At 43.1% G+C, this 19694-nt stretch overlaps 1 protein-coding gene across 1 annotated transcript; it reads right to left on the bottom strand.

Annotated features, from left to right (window-relative positions):
* Nucleotides 1–2880: 2880 nt before the first annotated feature.
* Nucleotides 2881–10115, bottom strand: RFC2 (replication factor C subunit 2). Its single transcript, XM_075719895.1, has 11 exons — nt 10003–10115; nt 9191–9260; nt 8607–8648; nt 8088–8194; nt 6831–6932; nt 6131–6231; nt 5274–5431; nt 4848–4913; nt 4274–4354; nt 3814–3927; nt 2881–3137 (listed from the first exon to the last, which is right to left on the bottom strand). Exons 1-11 carry the CDS (start codon nt 10113–10115, stop codon nt 3027–3029), a joined length of 1065 nt encoding a protein of 354 aa, XP_075576010.1. The 3' UTR covers nt 2881–3026.
* Between the last annotated feature and the right edge of the window lie 9579 nt (nt 10116–19694).

A 19694-nucleotide genomic window follows, 5' to 3' on the forward strand; every position in this document is an offset into this window, starting at 1 on the left:
ACATGGTGACAGCCACAGCCTGTGCTGGCTCTGCACAGGCTCAGACAGGCAAGGAAATGAGGAGATGCCTTCGTTACTGAAACAGTGTGCCCAGCCCTCGCAGGGCCATGGAATTGTCATCCTTGGTTCATCCTTGGTGACTCATTCAGCACCTGAAGAAGCTCCCACTTTCCATGAAGTGCTGCAGACTGTGGATTTTTTGCTAGAGGGGAAGGGCGAGCTCTGTTTTCAGTGACATGCGGTGATGTTACACCTACTGGTGATTCATCTCGTAACTGGAGGGAGCCATTAAATGATCAGGAGATTAGCAGCAGGGAAAGATCCTTGGCACACAGTAATAGATCCATCTAGAGAACTCCCAGAAAGTTCTAGCTGTTAGGTGAGTGCATGGCCAAAACACCAGAATACAAGATCTACTGCTCTTCTCACTAAGCAGGGAGGTGGATTAGACCCATTACATTTTCCTGATATAAGGTGCCTCCACTGCCAAAATCTGAGTTTGAAAGTTGTGGAGCCACAGCAGGCAGGGCAGGATATGGATTATCTTCCCTCTTAGTGGGAGTCTGAGAAAATCCCCCCTTATGGGTCTCCGCAACAGCCAGCTGTAGAGAGGGGTAAATCTTTTCTCAGCTTTGTAAAGCTCCTGAAGTACTTTTCAGCCAGTGATCTCATTACGCTGGAAGATATCCAGGGACTGTGAAGGGAACTTTCATCAATGTTATTACAGTCTTGTTCTGAAACACCCTACCTTTTTTCCTTGCAACGAGTGAGTACGTACGTGTGAGCGCGTTCACTGACGCACTGTCCTTTCAGGACTCGTTTTTAGGTGTGCAAGGATTTCTGGTGCTCAACCAAAATTGCCAGATCCTGTGTTGTCAGAACATAATGCAAGGAGAAATGACATCTCCCCTGGGTCCTTGTATCTCTTTCCTCACATTAGGTAGGCAGCCAAGTGAGCAATTCACTTCCTGTTTTCAATTTAAGATGCGTTAGAAAAGTAGTTTTGGCACCGCTGGTGTGGCTCTCAGATGGAGCTGGGGAGCCTTAGCTAGCTGCCAGCACACAGCCGCTCTGCACTCAGGGTGAGCAGCCACCTTTGGTCGAACAGGCTGCATCGGCGGCCTCTCAGATTGACACTTCCTCTTCTCAGGAAAAGTGAGTGTGACTATGTCCCCCCCAGTGCTGTGGAGGATTAGCACAGAAAAGAATCAGCTCCAAAGTGGAGCTGAAAAGCAGCTACTGAATACAGTCAAGAAGAAAACCACTTAAACCAGGTGAGAACAGGAACTGTGACCCTCCATGTTTCTCACCCTTCCACCAGCAGCAACACAGCAACCAGACGATGCGCAGGTAGGTACAGCCAGTGGGGTAAGAACCAGCCTCAAGAGTCCTCTGAATATGATGTGTGCTATTTTATGAAACCTCTGCTGTAACACCTCTTCCTTCCCTGTTCAGCAGTGAACATATTTAACTAGAAAGCAAAGACAGAGTGGGCTGGCTGTGATGTACAGCCAAAGCAAAATTAACCTACTCTTTAAACGTGCCTTTTTTAAGCTTTTGGGGACAAAAGCTGTGACACTGTCTGTAGAGGACTCGGCAGCTTAAGCCCCTTAATACTAAATTATATTAGTCATATTTTTAACAGCGTTTGTGCTAGTAGCGACAATTCACTGGCTGGGAATCAAAAGGTAAGTTCGATAAATATCTAGTGAAGGAAGAATGTACTTTGAGTATTGCATCCATTATTCTAAGAGCTGGCTGCTTTATTCCATTTGGGAGCAAGCTCAAATGTGCGCTTTAGCTGTCAATTAACTTGCTCTCCTGCACTTTAAATTAAAAAGGGTTGTTTTCAGGCTCTGGCAGAGGAGCTGCAGAAAGTCTTGACGGGGCAATTCATGATGCTACCAGCTCTTGCTGCTGAAACTCATTACCCCCGTGCCTGAGTCAGAGAAATGGAGGGTGTAGCCAGCCACTGCTTCAGTGCAGGGGCCAGTCTTTAGACTGAAGCCGACTTACGCTGCCAGTGAAGATCATCAGCTTGCACCAAGATAGCTGTGGTGTGGGCAGTTGAATACTTGGGGTGGAAAACTTCAACAGAACAGGGAGGGTGAAGTGCAGGCACCAGTAACTTGTACCTCTACCATGCTTTGTTTCAGTGCTATAATCAGAATGTACTTAATTATATTAAGATAGCTCTGCTTGGAGGCACATACCTCACATCTGATATGAAGGTGGTCAAATTCAATTTATATTTGCTCTCACTCTGCATTTCACACTTTATTGCTCATCCGCACTGGCAAGGTGGTTTCCAAAACTGAACAGACAGGAAAGCATGATGCTGTAGCTTTTTGGTACGCTGAAACTATAGTAAAATGATATTGCCTAACCTGGACAGCAAGAATAGAAAAGGGAACTCAAATGCACAGCATCCCAGCATTTGGTAAATTTTTAAAGAAATACCCAAAATAAATAGCTGGCACCATTAAGAAATGTGTAATATTTCTCCTGTTCGGTGAAAATATCTTCCTTGCCCACAGCACATCGACAGCACCTAGTAGTGGCACCTGCTCAGCATGCCTCAATTGTAACTTCATTAAATGCCTTATTTTGTGCAAAAGTTTTTCCTTCTTGGTCTCGGTGAGACCACCATTCCTGACCAGTCTTGAAGCATAATCACTAACAAGGGGATTCAATTTTTGTTTCTCCTGGTGTTAAGTCTCAGTACCACTGACATAAGCAGTTTTGTTGAGTGCGCTAGACAGACCTTATTGCTCTGGACTGCCACAGTCCTCTCTTCTACCTCGGTTATGCAACAGGTAAGAGTTCTTGGGTTAAAGCAAATTTTAAAGCTTTATTGGTCTAAATAAAACAGTACAAAACATTTTTACAATAGAACCTGGTTATTTTTCTGTGATTTAGCAAAACCAAGGGAACGGTCTCTTTGCATGCAGAATTCAGGACACACTGCTGACCTTGCACACCAGGCCTTCACCTTCCAGAACGCAGGCTTCAGCTCAGTGAAATATCTAACTTGCTGCAGGGGCTGCAGTCTTCTGACACAGCCTGCCCAGCAGTCCAGCCATTTGTAAAAGGGAGTTCACACCTTCTGCTATCTTCATATGAGTGTACCCAATTTCCTGGTGATAAAGACATTGTAAAATCTTCTGTTTTCTTCCCCAGTCTATGTATAGTATGACTGATGACTAAATAGAACATATCCCTTCCTGCTAAGAGACCAGCTTCAAGTCACTCAAACTTCAGAGAAGTGTATCTTCTCATGTAAACCAACCAGAATGCCTTTTTTTTTTAAATCAAAGCCTGTATTTCCCTATTTCCTTTATAAGAAACAAGGTGCATATATTTGAGGACAGGTTTCAAATATTAGGAATTATTCCATTATACCAGTTTACCATTTGTCAACTGGCTGTTAATATAATTTAATATTTTACTATCTACTGGACTAGAATCAAGTATGCGCTTGAAGAAAGTTCTCAAGGAGTTATTTAAGCCTTTAATGTAAGTAATAAATTCAGCCAGCATTATGTTTGTCATTGATCCTAGCTGATCACTAAAGTGACTTTTGGCACTTCTGTGGGTGGTTAGACATTAAACTTCAAGTGACCATTCTTGCTGACAAACTGATGATGGAGAGTGGGAAAGAAAGCAGTAATAATAAGTTAAGAAATACGTTTTTCACACTAATACATAGCAAATCTCAAAGAGAAAAACCCTGAGGCAGCCCCTGTATTAGGGATCACATCCTCTTCTTAAAAAGGCCCAAAATACCCCACCAGGAACTAGGTTAGTACTAACCTTGATAAATTCCAGTTTCAGATATTCTGGCATTTGATAGGTTTTACACACACGGAAGATGTTGCCAATCACATCTTCTGGAGAGTATCCAAGTCGCCACAGGTGGGCAAGAATCTGTGCAGGCAAGAATAATCCCTCATTTATCTGCAAAACTTATCAGGTGAGTCAAGTATATTCACTTTTGGAACAGCTGTATATAACTACTGGAACTGCATGTACTATTTATCAAGTGATTTAACCTCAATTGTTTAGCAAGTAATTTCAATACAACTTATTTGTTTGCTTGTTGGCTTATTCATCTGAACAGACCCCTGCATAAAAAGGATTTAATTCATTGACTCATCTGCATGGTATTGCCCTTATCTTAAAAAACAACACACACCGTGAATTCTTCGAAACAAAAAAGAGTTCTGTAGAGAAAAAGCATCTGTCTATGCAGACACAACACATGAAAACCAACCTTGTATGCTTCATCAATATTTGCATTTATGCAGTGTTGTATCATTTCTTTCACAAGCAGAGGATGAGGCTCGTCACATACCTATATCAAAGGGAAATATTATACTTCAAAATATTAGAAGACTCTGCATTAAACCGCTGGTATTTTCACCAAGCTTCTATACATTTGAAGTAGTGAATCAGACACATCCTATAATACAGATTAAGTTTTAAGTAATGTGACTTTTCTGGTAACACAGCTATCCTGCCATGGCAGACTCAATAGCACAAAATGAGAACACCCAAGTAATACGGTCAAAAGTTATCACTGTGAAATTTCCCAGCAGTTATGTGATTCATGTACTTTGAGAGAGCTGGAAAGCCACAAAGTCTCAGACGTGCCATTAGGGACTGCTAGCGCTCTCTCCCTTTTCAAAAGGCACATGCACTTTTTTATGGCCTAATGCTGTAATTGCTACGTACATAGTGCTGTCTGCAAACTGGCAAAGCACTTTCAAGGCTTATATATCTGATGGAAGTTGTCACACAGCTGTAGTGCTAAACTTCTAGCATCACTGTTTTACGCTGTTACTAACCTTAAAGACATTTTCACTGTTTATAAAGCCAAATCCAGAATATGTGGACTGTAAGTTGTTTAATGCCTGTGAAAGAAAAAATAAGACTTCATTTATTTTCTGAAGTGCTCTACTTCTCACTCCCCTCCTCAGGATGAAATACACTCTTCAGAAAATGATGCCAAATAAGCAGTTTTCAATTGAGCAACAGAGCAAACCACAAATGTATGCAGACTTTGTTTCCTCCCTCAAATTTGGTATCCAGTTCCCGCCAATTCACTTTTAAGGAGCAGATCCATTTTAAACCTCAGAAAATCAAATACTTTAGTTACTCTTGTGCCACAGGTCACATCCCCTTTGCTTTACCTCTCCAAAGATAAGAGCCACAATTCAAAAGTTTTTTTGCTTTAAACAGAAGTCTTTGTTTCACTGCCTTTCTTCTCTTACCTGTCTCATATCTCCTTGGGCTGTGAAGATAATGGCTTCTAGACCATCATCTGTATATGGTACATCCTCTTTCTCAACAATTTTCAGTAGCCTTGCAAGGATTTGTGAATCTGTCAGCTTGGTGTAACGCAGCACTGCACACCGGGATTGAATAGGTTCTGAAGACAGAGATGTGTACTTAGCATTTCCCTCTTTTCTCAAAAAAAAAAACCCAAACATTTGTTTGCATCTTGGAAGAAGCTATTTCAGTTTCCAACTCTTTATTTGTCATCTTTTAAAGAAAAAGAATATGTCTGCTCCAAACAGAATATAGCATCTCCTTAAGCATATACAATTGTTATAGTCCTTCACTTGAGCCCAAATGCTACTTGAGTTTTCCCAGATAAGTGCAAATATATACAAAGCTCAGCTTCTTCAGTTCTCCTGGTTTTCTGAATGTATATCATGCTATTTTAATGGCTAAACAAGAAAAGTCTAAAGGTCTACAATGTGTTACCCTGTAGGCAAACTTAAAGATTATGTTTCAGAAAGGACAACAAAAGGGGTTCAATACCCAGTAAACAATACATCAAACATCTTAAACTGTAGCAGAGTTGGACAGAGATTAAGCCCAAAGTACGAGAAATCAGCTTCTGCAGTCATGTGTACCACTATCCATCAAAACCAGCTGTTCACAGGGTTCACCGGCTACACAAACATACTCTTATTAGCTGGATGTACACATGGTTTGATTTTTCAGAAGTACCATGGTTTCTTGCAACAAGCAGGTCCAAGGTATTCCTGAAAACTGCCTTGGAAGTTAGCCAACAGTATGGAGAACATATGACAAAAACTCCCAGGGACTAGCAGCACTTTACCTATGATTTTGTCAGAGGCATTGCACGCAAGTGCAAAGCGCGTTGTTTTGGAATAAATTTCCATTGTTCTTCTCAATGCTTGCTGTGCTCCATCTGTCATGCTGGGAGAGAAAAGAGTTAGGACAGATTTTGCCCTTCACTGACTTATAGGTGCAGCCTAATTGCTATTTTTATACAAGCTTCAGAGTTTACTGATATTAAACCAGTGCTTTGTAAATTACTTGATATTCTGGCTTGATAAACTAAGCAGCTTTTTCTAGTCATGTGAACAAATCACCCTGCAACGCAGGTAGTCACCAAGACCTCCATAAAACTAACAAGCAAAAATAAATCATTAATACTTTGAAGAATACTGCTAAGAATACTACTACTTATATGCAGATGGAGGATAATGTCCCATTTTCACCCAGTGAAATTGTCTATGTAAGCCAGACTCTTTTCCAATGGAAAGAGCCAGTAAACTGGAAGATGCTATTTCACATTCAGCTAAATCACAAAGTGCTTCACCCTTTGAAGCAATGATCTCTGCTTGATATGAGTAATCTCATAAGAACCCTGTTCAATGTATATTTATTTCCTAACTAATTATTTTTGATAGCCTGATAGAAACATCTAAGACTGTTCAAGACAGCAGCTCCGCAGACAGGATTGATGCAACACATTTCACATAGTGGCTGAGGTCAAGAAAAAAACAACGTACCTGTCTGCTTCATCAAGGATGATTATTTTATGCCGACCTTTTGGAAGCGTGACCTTTTGCTGGGCAAACATTTTGATTTTGTTTCTCACAACATCAATGCCTCTGGAACAATAATTCAAGTGATTCATGATCAGTTGGGTGAAATCACATAATAGATTTTATTCAGCAGCCACAGTGGCTGAAGCACTCCTGAGCTCCCTATTCTCCTGCTGTTTGTTCCTGCCCCTTCAGCTGTGCCAGTATAACTGTTGTGAAACCATGTGGTAAGCCAACTGCCTGACTGATTCAGATTTAAACACCAATAATCCTCATTTTTGGAGGCTTTGAAAAAATAATTTAACAGTATCAGTAACCTTACAGTACTGCCACAAAATTACTTATGTTTGGCAAAAGGTAGGGGTAATAAATGAACAAGGACAGAAGCATTTAACACTGCTTTGCTACTCTGCCAGTACTTCATACAGCTACATCCACAGACCCAGCTATAACTCAGAAGAGTTTAAGAAAAACAGCTGGACAGACTGCATCATTTTAGCACACCACCGGTGCCTTCCTAGACAGAGTCCCAACAAAGACTTACTTTTAAAAATAAAATATCTTACTTTTTTGTTCTGTTTAGAAAATGAATGTTGTGATTCTATAGCTCTTCTATAATGGATATTAACAAAGGCAGGTAAAATGTATTGTACTCATAAAGAACCCTCTAGGAAATGTCCTCAGAATACTTCGGGATGGGTCTGCTACAGAACTTGAGAATTATAATCAGCCCTTAGTGCCTGATCCTTGGGGTAGAGTCAGAGTCCCCTACATACCTAACACCCTTACCCTACATTTTAATCCCCAACTGCCCTTACGGCCCTAATTTCTACCACTTCACTTCTTTTCCTAAGCACTGAAGAGTTTCATTACAACCAACTTGCTCACTTTTCATTCTTAGGAGGATTTCATGAACGCTGGAAGCTCAACTCTTTAAAGTAAATTCAAGAAACCAGTACTGTTATGGATTCTGCACTCCATCTGTTTCTATTTTTGTACGTGAAAGTATCTATCAAGTTCATAAAACATCAAATAATAATATCTATGTTGATAGCTGGACGCCAAAGATTGCCTAACTTTTAGTTGGAAAAACTGCATTAAAATAAGTATTAGAGGCCTTCATATAGCATTAAGCCTATCAAGCCAGCCTGAGTTGAACTAAAAATAAAAATGGATATTTACTTCCTCATTAAAAGTATAATAAGGTTTATTCATTCTTACCTGTCATTTGAGGCATTCAGCTCCAAAACAGCATCCTTTAATGCAGGACCAAGCAGAGCACGAGCCAAGCAGAGGATACTGGTGGTCTTACCTGTTCCTGGAGGACCCTAGGAATGCAACAATGCAGCAATTGCTGGTAAGTTTAATGTCATTTTCTAAGGTGTACTCTCTACAAAACTCCGCAGTCATGAAAAACAGCTGCCACAGAGGAACTGCACAGAGAGTATCAGACTAGAGGCTGCCTGAGTTCAGGATCCTGCCTCCAAGAGAGGAGAGAAACGCTGCAGGGAGAAGCACAAGACGTGCTTCAATAGGCCCCTGAGGGCCAAGTAGTTTTTAACAAAAAGTTGTTCACTACTTTGTATTCTGCCAATTACACTGCTCCATGACCATACAATCAACATCTCCCTTACCAATATATTCAGGCACAATGCAAATCTATACTGGCAGGCTATTGTGGCTAGATTTCAGACGCCAGGACCAACGCAGTGAAATACAGTACAACACAGCAATACTTACAGCAATTATAATATTTGGTACGTTCCCCTCTTTTGCAAAGACCTAAGAAAGAACAATAATAAAAAATTATATAAGAAAATAGTGGGAACAAAGAGTTTCCAATTCTATTCTAAGCATGAAAAACAAAGCTAACCCATTCCTTTCTTCCCTGCTGCTTGCTTTCTTTTGCTGCTTTTGTATTTTTTCCTAATTGGACCATTAAAAGTCAGTGCCCAGAATAGTATGGAAAAACTTATAAGTACTTAATCCCATAGGTCTTTAGTACTCTTGCTTTCTTGTTTCTTTCTGTTGTTATACAAATTATATTTATTCATTGAAACAATATTACAACAGCTACAAATTTTCTAAGTTGTATCAAAACAGGGCCAATTTAAACAATATCCCAATTCAAAAAGCCATATTTCCTTAGAACACCACTCAAATGTGTCCTAAAACGTGTATTTCTCAAGTAAATCAGAAAGGTTTTTTTCCATATACTCAAGTATGGATGTAGAAATACAAAAGTGCTTTTACTGGTTTGTAGATCTATGCAGAATTATGTTTTTTGAGCTAACCCATAAAAAGATAAAGGGACAGCTACACACCTCCAACCTGCTCACAGTATCTTCATTTCCAACTATTTCACATAATTTCATGGGTCTGTATTTTTCCACCCTGTAAAAGTAAAGCCCCACACACTTCAGCACATCTAATAAAACTTTAACAGCGCTTTACGCTGCTAGAAAAGGAGCATGGCAGTAAGATAACACGGGACAACGATGACTCGATGTGTCTTCAGCGCAAACGCTGCAGGGTCCACCCCAACTGCCAAACGCAGCATTCCACAACACTAATGCCATAATGGTTGTTTTACTTCGATTAGTGTAACGAAGGAAAAGGACGAAAAACACGCTAACTTGGACAGGAGTTCAATGCCTCAGTCTGGTACCAGGGCTAAGCAGAGATGCCGCCCCGGGCGCTCTCCTCTGGTTACCAGAAGGCAGGGCTGACTTTGTCTGGGCTCCAGAGGGACTTCTTGCTTTCCCCCCGAGGCTGCCCGGTGCCTTCTCCCCGCTGCTCCTGCAGCTCAGCGGGCCCGAGGGGAAGGCCCGGGGGGCCGGGCCGCAGAGGGGGGCCGGGGCCGGGCCGCAGAGGGGGGCCGGGGCCGGCATACACGCTCCCCTCAGCGGAGGCGCCGCGCAGGCCCTCACCTTCCCGCCACCGGCTCGCCCCGCCCCCTCTCGCTCCATAGGCTAGGCCCCGCCAGACCCCGCCTCCCGCCCCGCTCTGCACCAATGGCCGCGCGCTCCCGGCCCTTCCTCCCGCCCCCGGCTCCATCGCGCAGGCGCTCCGCGGCCGCCGGGCTCGCTCGCCAGCAGCCGTCCCCCGCGCAGGCCGCGCCGCCTCCGTCGCTCACCAGGGCAGCTCGTAATGGCCGCCGCCGCCGCCGGCAGCAGCGGTCCCCGGGGGGTCGGCGGATTCCCGCTTCTCGCCTGCCGCCGGCCCGGCCTTCTCGTCCTCCATCTCCATCCCAGTGGCGGCTGGCCCGGCCCGGCCCCTGTCCCCCCGCCGCCTCCGTGAGGGGAGGGCGGTGCTCCCGGGGCCGCCTCACGGGGCGGGGACGGCGAAGGCCGGCGGGGTTGGGTCTTGTCCCGCGCTGCCCGCCCCGGCGGGGCGGCCTACCCGGGGGTGGGTGCTGTGGGCGCTCTCCAGCCGGCGCTGGCGGCCTGGGCAGCTCTGTGAGGCCCTTGAGGAGCAGCAGGGAGGCGGCCGGGCGGGCCCTGGGGGCGGCGGGGCTGGGCTTTGCCGAGGAGGGGCGGGCGGAGAGGCGTGGCGGCCGCTCACGGCACGGCTGGGTGGGCCTGCGCTGGGCTGTTTTGGAGTCTGGCTGCTTTTCTTGCCCTACTGACTGGTTAAATGTTAAGATAATAAAACCAGTAATATGTTTGCACTTCAGGAGTCTAAACCTTTGTTTCTTCCTCTAGCTACCTTTATTTCACCCTATAAAATGAAAACAATAAAAGATACATCACAAAATACTGTAAGTAGTTACGTTACAATGCAAGTGGTGCGATTCTGGTGCTGCCGTTAGAATTTGGGTATCCGTGCTAGTTTTAAACATAAGTAGTTACTGGGGCCTTGACACATCTTTAAGCTCCGCTTATGCTCCACATAATCAATGACATTTGTGTTAGCTCAGTGAGCAGATGATATGCTTTTCAGTCTGGGCTCTGATTGATTAGGGAGTGTTTCTAATTTAAGATTGGTAGGAGGCAGGAACTTGGAACTGGTCATATTTGAAGCCCTGCATGAGCAGTGATGTTCTTCTAAGGGAGTAACTTCCTATCACTTGCCACATTTGCATTCCAGTGTTACTGTCAGTGCCTGTTACTTGGTGTTTTGAGGTTGCTACACAAATGTTTGCAGATGAGAGCATTTCCTTCAGCCTGTGGCCTGACAGTGATGGAATTTGCCGAGGTTCCTCATAGGCTCCAAAATTCCGGAGAGTGAAGTTTCCGTTATGGAAAGTGCAGTCTCATATCTGACTTTTTATGTGGTGCTTTAATCTTGTTTTGCATATCTTTTTTATTAATAGCTGTACATGGTTCCTACTGGTTTTAGGATAAGGGTGAAATTGTAAGTGGTCTGCAGCCTTTACGTGGCTGGCTGAATGAACTGTGGATTAACTTTGCATCCATTGGAGGTGAAGTAGAAAATTAAATAACATAATTATGTGGCATATGAGTGTGAGACAGTTGGCATTTTTTCAGTATTCAGACTGTTTATAGCGCACATACCAGATGAATACATTGTTCCTGTAATACCTCAAACTCACTTATGTTACTCTTGTCTTTGGATTTAACTTATTGCAGTAGTCAGCAGAGCCCAACATGAGACAGTGAAATACTGCAGCTGCATACAGCACTGCTGGTCATAAAATTCTGTCACTACAGCACACTGGACACGCTTTGGTTTCTTGCCAAATTAAACAGTTGTTATGCTCTTAGGAAGTACCAGCCTCTAGATAAGATACAATTTTTCTAGCCAGCGTTAATTGTCCCAGTATACATGCAGGATTGCTGCTGATAAGCACCCAAAGGACAGTAAGAAAGGCTATTCATAAGAATTGTTGCAGAGAGCCTGATGACAGATTTTGTGATACGTTTCTGCGAACCAGTTGCAATGTGTGTTTCTCTGGAGCACGGTCTTATAAAGCACTGCATCCCCTGGCTAGGCAGTAACTCCTCACTTATTCACAGTGGTTCTGTAGTTTACCAAACACGGACCAAGTATTTATTGAAGGCGCAGCAATATTGATAGGGATATGTGGCAGGTGGATAGGCAGACCTGAGCCTAAATGAGTTTTAAAACCCATCTGTCCCAAAATGTGAACTCTTTTTATTGTAGTCTGTCTGCTGAGATCACAGGATACATCCAGGATAAAATGAATTCCAAATTCAGTGCTGAAACGGCAGAACTCTTTTGATGTGTCATCAGCAGTGCCCAAATACACATGCATGCAGTAGATGTACTGTATTATCCTGAAAGGAGAATAACCCTGAATTTACGATTATTCTTTCTGACCTGTCTCCCTCCCACCCTAAAAGATATATGGAAAAAGCTTACTAAGTATTTGTAATTAGTATAGAGTACAGATGAAGGCTTTTTGCTAATGATTTAGTTAGCCAGGGGAATGTTCCTCTTGAGTGTATTCAAACGGCATCTACTACTAGTCACAGAGATCACCATCAGAGAAATAAATAGTGACCTTGTGGTCATCCCGGGAGCAAGGAAATCCCACCTGCAGGTGCTTGATGTAGGGAACAGGTCCTTTTAAAGACCATGTGGAGGCTCTTCTCAGATCAGCTCTGGTCACAGGCTCATGCGCTAGCCCCTCCAGGGAAACAAGCCGAATGCAACAGGTTTCATCAGAGGGTTGGATAAATGCAGAAGTTGTGGCAAAAGAATTGCTGTTTTGCATGCTATGGTTGGTGAAGCTGAGGATAGCTTGTTTTGAGTTTGAACAAGAAGTTGAAGTTAGTGAAAACATTAAAACTGAGGCAGTAGTTGAAGACAGTGAAGAGCAACAGTGATGAAATTATGGTGGGGGATGTGAGGTGTAAAATCCAGAAGGCAATAGGAATAAAGCATAAGAGAGCAAACTAACTTAGGCATTCATTAGTGAAAAGTATGTATCTGTACTGAATATGCAGTGCAGATAAGGAATAAAAAAATTCTAATATACAGTGGTTTTGGGAGGGCGGGAGAACTGTTCAGTATTCAAGGTCATTTTGCTTTTGGGTTAAATCTGTGAGTTCAGCTTACTGCTGTTGTTAGGGCTAATGCTAATATACATTATCCAGCAGGTCTGAAAGGCCAGGAGCTGAGACCTTAAATTACAGTGTTAAGAGAAGTACAAAGTTCCTTTGGGTGTCCATCCCCCGTCCCCACCAGCCCTGCAGTCTCAGTTAAAGCTGTCACCTCCTATTGCAGCGTGCTGTTGTTCAGCAGCCACAAGTAGGTCACGTAGCACAGACGGTCTTGCTGCCACGGAAATGCGGAGTCTGCAGTCCCCTTTGAGGCTATTCCCTGTTCGCTCTCTTTCCCTTTCACACAGTTAGGTTGGAGGCAGTGGAATGAATTCTGATGCTACCAACTATTTTGTCTCGTGTTCCCTGAGGCTGAAAGCATAAAGCAAAGCTGGTACAAACACCAGGAGTGGAAGTAATGATGGGGTGGTTAGAAGGGAGGCTGGACTGGTGCTTTATGAAATGGGGCATCACTGTATTAGGGGGTTTCATGGGCTTGATGTGTCTGTACCCAGACTGACAGGGGTCCTGATTCCTCTAGAGCTGCTGTGCTTGAGTACGAAGACCAAAACCGGGGATGACATTGTCAGTATCTGCAGGGTATTAATTTGTTCTTGTAGCATCATAGCACCCTCCATTCTTCATGTATTTATCTATAGACTGTCACTGGGAGGTACAGTTGTGCTGATCTGAGCTAATGTTATGTGTGCCATTTAAAATTTCTTCCTAAATATAATGTCTGAGGTCACGCAGTCACTCTCCACCAGCACACTGCCATCTCCTAGTTTATTTCCCCATCTGCTGCCTCATCCTTCCTTTCTCGTTAGCATCTCTAGTAGCTGCAGAGCAATGGCAGCTCACCAGAACAGTCTGGTAAATACAGCATGACATGACATCTGCCCGCCTTGTTACCTGAGTGCTTTTATTTACAGCATCTCATTGCTTTTTACATTTTCATTAAGTACCTTTAAATGTTTTTTTTAAATGCTGTCACACGAAATTATAGCAGAATGCTGTCTTAATCTGCAGTTAGGAAATTCATACTGCTAGAAGTGAGGCAAGTCACAGACTGTGGTAACAGAGTAGCTGGAAAGATCAATTTCAGCTTATTGCTACCAGTAGACTCTAATGTTGTATATATTTCCAATTCTCTTCCATAAGCACCTGAAAATACTTAAAAGAGTGGATTTAGATCACTGCAGTTTTAAGCCAGAGAAGCTTTATTATTATTTTTATGTATGTGTTGAAGAACAAATTATAATTTGCCCAGTGCTTTACGCTAGGTTACAAGAAAACGATTCAGGAGCAGTGACCTGCTAGTCCTACTTTCCTGCTCTTTGGATGCTTAAGGCTAACAATGTAATTGAAATTTCATTTTTTATTTTAAGCATACAATGGAGAATGACGAGTGTCCAGTTCAAGACCAGACATGTGTGGTTACAGCTTTAGTCAGTAGAGGGAGTATGGACACCTGTATTAGAAGCCACATAGGGTCACCCGTGGCAGCCAAGAGAATAGACTTTCTCCTAGAATTCCTCTTTTGTCTGCAAAACAAGGTAAATTCTTTAAGCATACATTTTCCTAGATGCCAAAATGCAGCTGTTGGCTACTAACACTGTTAATAAAGGTGAAAGTGTAAGAGAGGGGAATGATCCTTTGTGCTTACCATGCTTTTCTCCTTGCAGCGGTCACCCCGTGAGCACTCGTCAGCTTGCACCTGCAGCTTGGGGCTGGCATGGAGCAGTACCTTTTCTCCATGTCAGGATCTCGTGTCACCATTAGTGACTGTAGCAGGGTTCTGTTTGCACAAACACCTGCCTCTGGGGAGGACACCCACTCCCCCTTTTCCCTGAGGAAGCTGAGAAAGCGATTGCATGCATGACTTCGGTTGCCAAATGTAGATGTTGCAAAGAGCATCCTGCAGCAGCAAGTGCCTTGCTGGGCCTCCCTTGCATAAGAGGAAAGCTCTTGATGAAGAAGAAGGAACCTAATGGGTCTGTGAGCCTTCTGCTTGAAGACTCAGCCCCGAGCTGGTGCAAAACCAGAGGAGTGATTTGAGGGCTGTGTCAGCTAAGCTCTGATGAATGGTACCATCCAATAGTTTGAAACGGAGGTAGACTGGGTTCATCTGTTCTTTTACCAGTGTGCCACTTAATTTGTGTTTTCAGATGTAACACTTGGTCTCCGTGGCCTTTGTTTCCCATAATAATGAGAATATGGACTGACTTGCTCGATGAACTCTCAAGGTCCCTTCCAACCCAAAGCATTCTATGATTCTATGATTCTATGTTTATCAGAAACTTTAAAAGAAATTTGCAATGAAGTTGATACAAAGTGGATTTTTTTTTTTTAATAGTTACAGTATTGCTTGACTTTTGGTCAGACACAGTGCAGCCGTGATATACCACGATACTTCTGTTTAGTGCATCCAGCATTTGTACTTTGTTGTGTTTGTTCCTTATGTTAGCAGTCTGGTAATATTCTCCACTGACTGCCCCTAGTTGGTACTGCATGACATGTGAACCATTTCTGCTGTATCTAGTCTCTTAAATGCTGGACAAAACTTGGTCAGAGACCTTTTTTGGCTGAATGCAACAAAATAAATCTTAAATAACATTCATTTGTGCTCATTTTCTGTATGTAAAAAATGCAATAATGTTGTTGTTTATCAGGAGTCCAGGAATTACCAGGCTGTAGCACTCTGGATTCCTTCCAGTCTGCAAAGCATGGATTTAGAAACATCAGAAGGAAGAGCTGCAGTATTCCAACCCAGGAAGTTCCTAAAGCATAAAGGAGGAATTTAGCAAAAGATTAAGGTAAGGGTCGAGTCTGGCTTAACTGTAGAGTGCTCATGATAGAGGAAGCAAGAAAAATCTGACAAAAATAAAAATGTGGTTGTTATCTTCAGACCTCTGTGTGTACAGGTGAATTTTACTCCAAATGTTTGGTGTGGTTTTGCCTAGATATGCAATGAAAAATAGGACTTGTACTCTTAAGATTTGTTTTAGTGGCTGCATAACAATTTGGGATTTAAATGATTACTTGGTATACTATATTAAGTCTAGAGCATAACACCAAAATATGCACTCGGACTTTGATTGTCCCAAGAGAAAATGGCTTGGGAACCTTTCCTTAGTCTGGGAGAACATGAAAGAAAACAGTCCTGCATTACTGGGTGAAGGTGTATTCTGTTTTATGGGGTTAGTCTAGTGAAACCCAGGTGCTGCGCTCGCTGGCACTGTACCATCAGACTTGGCCGCAGCCCAGCGTGGTGCCAGGTTGGCCCCAGAGCTCCAGGCAGCATCTTTCAAATGAGATATGACAGGACACTGCTGTGGAGGTAAACCTTTGGATATTAACCCTGCAATCCAGGCTCCATTCCAGCTGGGCTAACTCCCTAAATTTAGGGCTGCCTCCCTAAATTTTCCTTGCTTTAATTATGTTCAGTCTATTCTCTGATTAAAGACATTTGTTGTTCATTGTTTCTAGTGCTACAGTATTGAAGGTATCACAGAAGTCTGAGAAATGGGGGTGAGGAGAGGAAAAGCTTCTCTTTCCTGCATTAGTCATCTGGGTTTTGCCCCTTCCAAGTCAACAAATCCTATGACAGCACGCCTTACTGAGTAAGTGAGACTCACCTGCAGTCTCACACAGTCAACACAGTCAGGCTGGAGTATCTCCTGGTGCTTAGTGACTTCCTTGAAAATACCTGATTTCCCTGCAGCCAGGTTGCTCTTTTTCTACTGACCCCTTTTAAGGTGGTGGTCCTCTGAAATGCAAACGCAACAGGAAAGGGCAGTGAGTTCCAACGTGGAGAGAGCTCCATTTAAGCAGCAGAGTAATTTTTCACTTAATTGATACTACATTTAAGCACTAGATAAGAACAGGACATTTTAAACAAAATGAGACAGTTTGCCTATCTTGTCTAGTATTCAGTAAATCTTGCTTTAATGGTGTGTCAAAGTAACAGAGTTAATCTAATCAATTAAAGTTAAACGCTAGCTTATATATCCCTTCTTTTGTAGTTTTTTTACCTACACTTCCTCAAAGCAGCTTTAACTGTAGCAGGAAGGGAAAATCGTTGTATCAGTCTCCTTTGTTTCATGCCTCCAAAGCATCTAAGAGCACTTCAGTTGCATAGGAGCTGTGCTTAATGAGCTTCCTTCGTTGTCTGTACACCTTTCACACTACAAGTCACAGGATAAAAAGTTTCTATCAAAATTGGCTTGGAGAAGCAGAAACCACTTCCTACATATGGATTGTTTATTGTATTTTTGTTTGGTAAATTGACAGGCTGTTTTTAGGATATATCCAGATACTTAAAGATATGCTTATACATTTGCAGGTTCGGTGTCAGATTTTGTAAAATGCTTTTGGGCTCCCTCTGGATAAGTGTAAAACCACTATAACTGTTACCAGTCTTACAGAGGCCAGACAGATGCTACGATACAGTACACCTAGCATAAACATTTGTGATGTGAGGATTTTGCTCACCTTTTATTTAAATGTTTCTTTTCTTAATAGCTTGATTTTTAATAAAGCTTTTAAAGAGCTTTGTATTTTTAAAAGTCTGTTTAAATTGGCTTCACTTAAACTATTTCTCTATTCTGAGAGTTTTTAAAGTTTGTTGTGGTTTTTTTTTTTTTTAATCTCTGCTGTAGACGTTTGTGGCTAAGTTTTATTGAGTGGGGAATTGGGGTGCATACATTGGTAAGGGAGAAACTTATCAGTAACTGAAGAGCAGAGAAGTGTCCTGGCTCTGAAGGCTGATGTTTCTGATACCGACTCAGAATTTGCCTGCCTGAACCTCAGTTTCCAGTGGGCTTTGTGCATTTGCATGCTGGAGGCAGCTGGATGCATTTGAGTGGGATTTTCAAAATAAGCTAACTAATGAGAAATGAGTGTAGTCCTAGTCCTGTGGCAGTGCAGGAGAAAACTGGTTTTAAGTAAAACCAGGATTTAATTTAGGGGTGATCTTTAGGGGGTTTTGTTGTTTTTAAAATTCCTTTCTACAACAGTGATCTTAGGTGATGCTTGCACTGATGGAGAATTATTTCTTCCTCCCCTCACCCCCCGTACCATAAAGAGCACCTTAAATATTAATTTATTTTTTATCTAATCCCACCGCATGCCATTATTAATCCATATGTTTTACTGCCACTCAGGAAAGCTTTGCATATAAAACGTTGACATTATTAAATGAATGTTGGCTGCTGCATCCCAGGGTGCATTTTTCTGCCTCTCCTGATGTGTGGGGTTTTTTATTGTCTTGGTTTTTTCCCTTCCTTTCATTCTGACTGCCCTGCTATGACTTGTTTCTCATTTGCTCAGCCCTGCAGGGGAGATATTCTGAGGGCTAATATTCATTAGACGGTAATTAAAACAATGAAGGATGGATGTTAATCTAAAATGCTACATTTCTTTTGTAATGTTCAAGAAATAAATATTCCCTTGCATGTATCGTCTTTTAGGAATCTGTCAGAAAGTAATAGGTAGCTTCTTTCTTTCCCTGCAAATTCCAGAAATCTGCAAGGAGGAGTTCAGGCTTCTTAGAAAGGTCTTTATATAGTGTCCTGTGCAAAGTAATTAGAGTTCAGAAACAGTCGACCCTGATGGTAAGGCTTACAAAATTATGAACAGCCAGTGCCGTGTGTTAGGTTTGAGCTGCCAGAGGACCAATGGTTGCTCCTCTGCACACAGTTAGAGCTTACAGAACACTTCTGTGTCTCCAGTTAGTGGCCACAAATGACACCTGCAGCTTCACGTCGATCTTCCCAGGAAGGTGAAGGATTGCAGAAGATTGTTTACTGATACTAAGGCTGGTCTTTGTTATTGGGGACACAAGGAAATGGAAGAGGGCTGTCTGGCTCTGTGGGAAGAGAAGACCTCTTCTCCCAGGAAGGTGCTTATTCTGAGCTCAGGTGTGCTCCTATTCTGAAGGCACATGCAAACCGGCCTTTAAGGTGATGTAGTTTTAGGACATGAGAGGAGTGTGGCAAAGTGGGAAGAGAGATTACCTGGAGAACTCAAAGCAACGGCTTACGCAAATGGGTGGGGTAAATATCAGCCTCTCCAAAGCAGACCCTGGAGGGCTCCCATCCTGGTATGCATCCACGCCGATCCTGCAGCATGCGTTTCCCCTGGGATGGAGTGACTCCCTGCAGGACCCCCACTACGGGACACCAGCCGACTTGCTCCCTGCTGCACTGGGTCACCACGCAGGACGTTCAGGGTGCAGTTTGCCCTTTGTGATCCTCCTTCCTACCATCGCAGGAAGGCTGGTAGGAAGGGAGCTTTCACCCTTCCATCCTCCACCTCCGCCTCTCCTTCTTCATGTCCTGGACACTTGCCAGCTTGTGACCGAGTGCCCCCAAGAAATATTTACTTCCTGTTTTTTTGCTTAGACCTCCAGAGGCCTCATTTTTCATGAATAAAATATGAGCTGTTCTCCTGGAGCCATGAAGGGAGGAAACCGCTGCCAGCTGGTGTGGCCACTGCTTTTTATTGCTGTGGTTGCTGATGCCTCCGCCCTTGCAGGCAGGGAGACCAGAGGAGAGAGGGAACAGCTCCAGGGTTTAGTCTAGTGACTGTTTCCAGTGTGAACCGTGCTCTCTGGAGCCAATACTGACGAACAGCTCACTTTGTAATACCTTATTTCAAGCAGTTCGTAACTGAGGAATTTAAATCTTTCAGTTTGAACTGAAATTATCCATGATTTATCTTTTGCTCAGAGTGCATCGCTGGCTAATGTTCAGTTTTCAGTCTGTCGTAACCAGCGGATTTCCCTGGTGTTCCCCCT

This window comes from Pelecanus crispus, chromosome 12 (genome assembly GCF_030463565.1).
Source record: "Pelecanus crispus isolate bPelCri1 chromosome 12, bPelCri1.pri, whole genome shotgun sequence".
NCBI lineage: Eukaryota > Metazoa > Chordata > Aves > Pelecaniformes > Pelecanidae > Pelecanus > Pelecanus crispus.

Bases quoted from the DNA above. Each gene is read 5' to 3' on its own strand.
- RFC2 (XM_075719895.1), bottom strand. From the start codon at position 10,115: ATGGAGATGGAGGACGAGAAGGCCGGGCCGGCGGCAGGCGAGAAGCGG. The intron at 9,261-10,002 runs GTGAGCGACGGA...TTACTTTTACAG, and splicing joins GGCCATTACGAGCTGCCCTG to GGTGGAAAAATACAGACCCA. The intron at 3,928-4,273 runs GTTGGTTTTCAT...TTGCCTGCACAG, and splicing joins ATATTGATGAAGCATACAAG to ATTCTTGCCCACCTGTGGCG.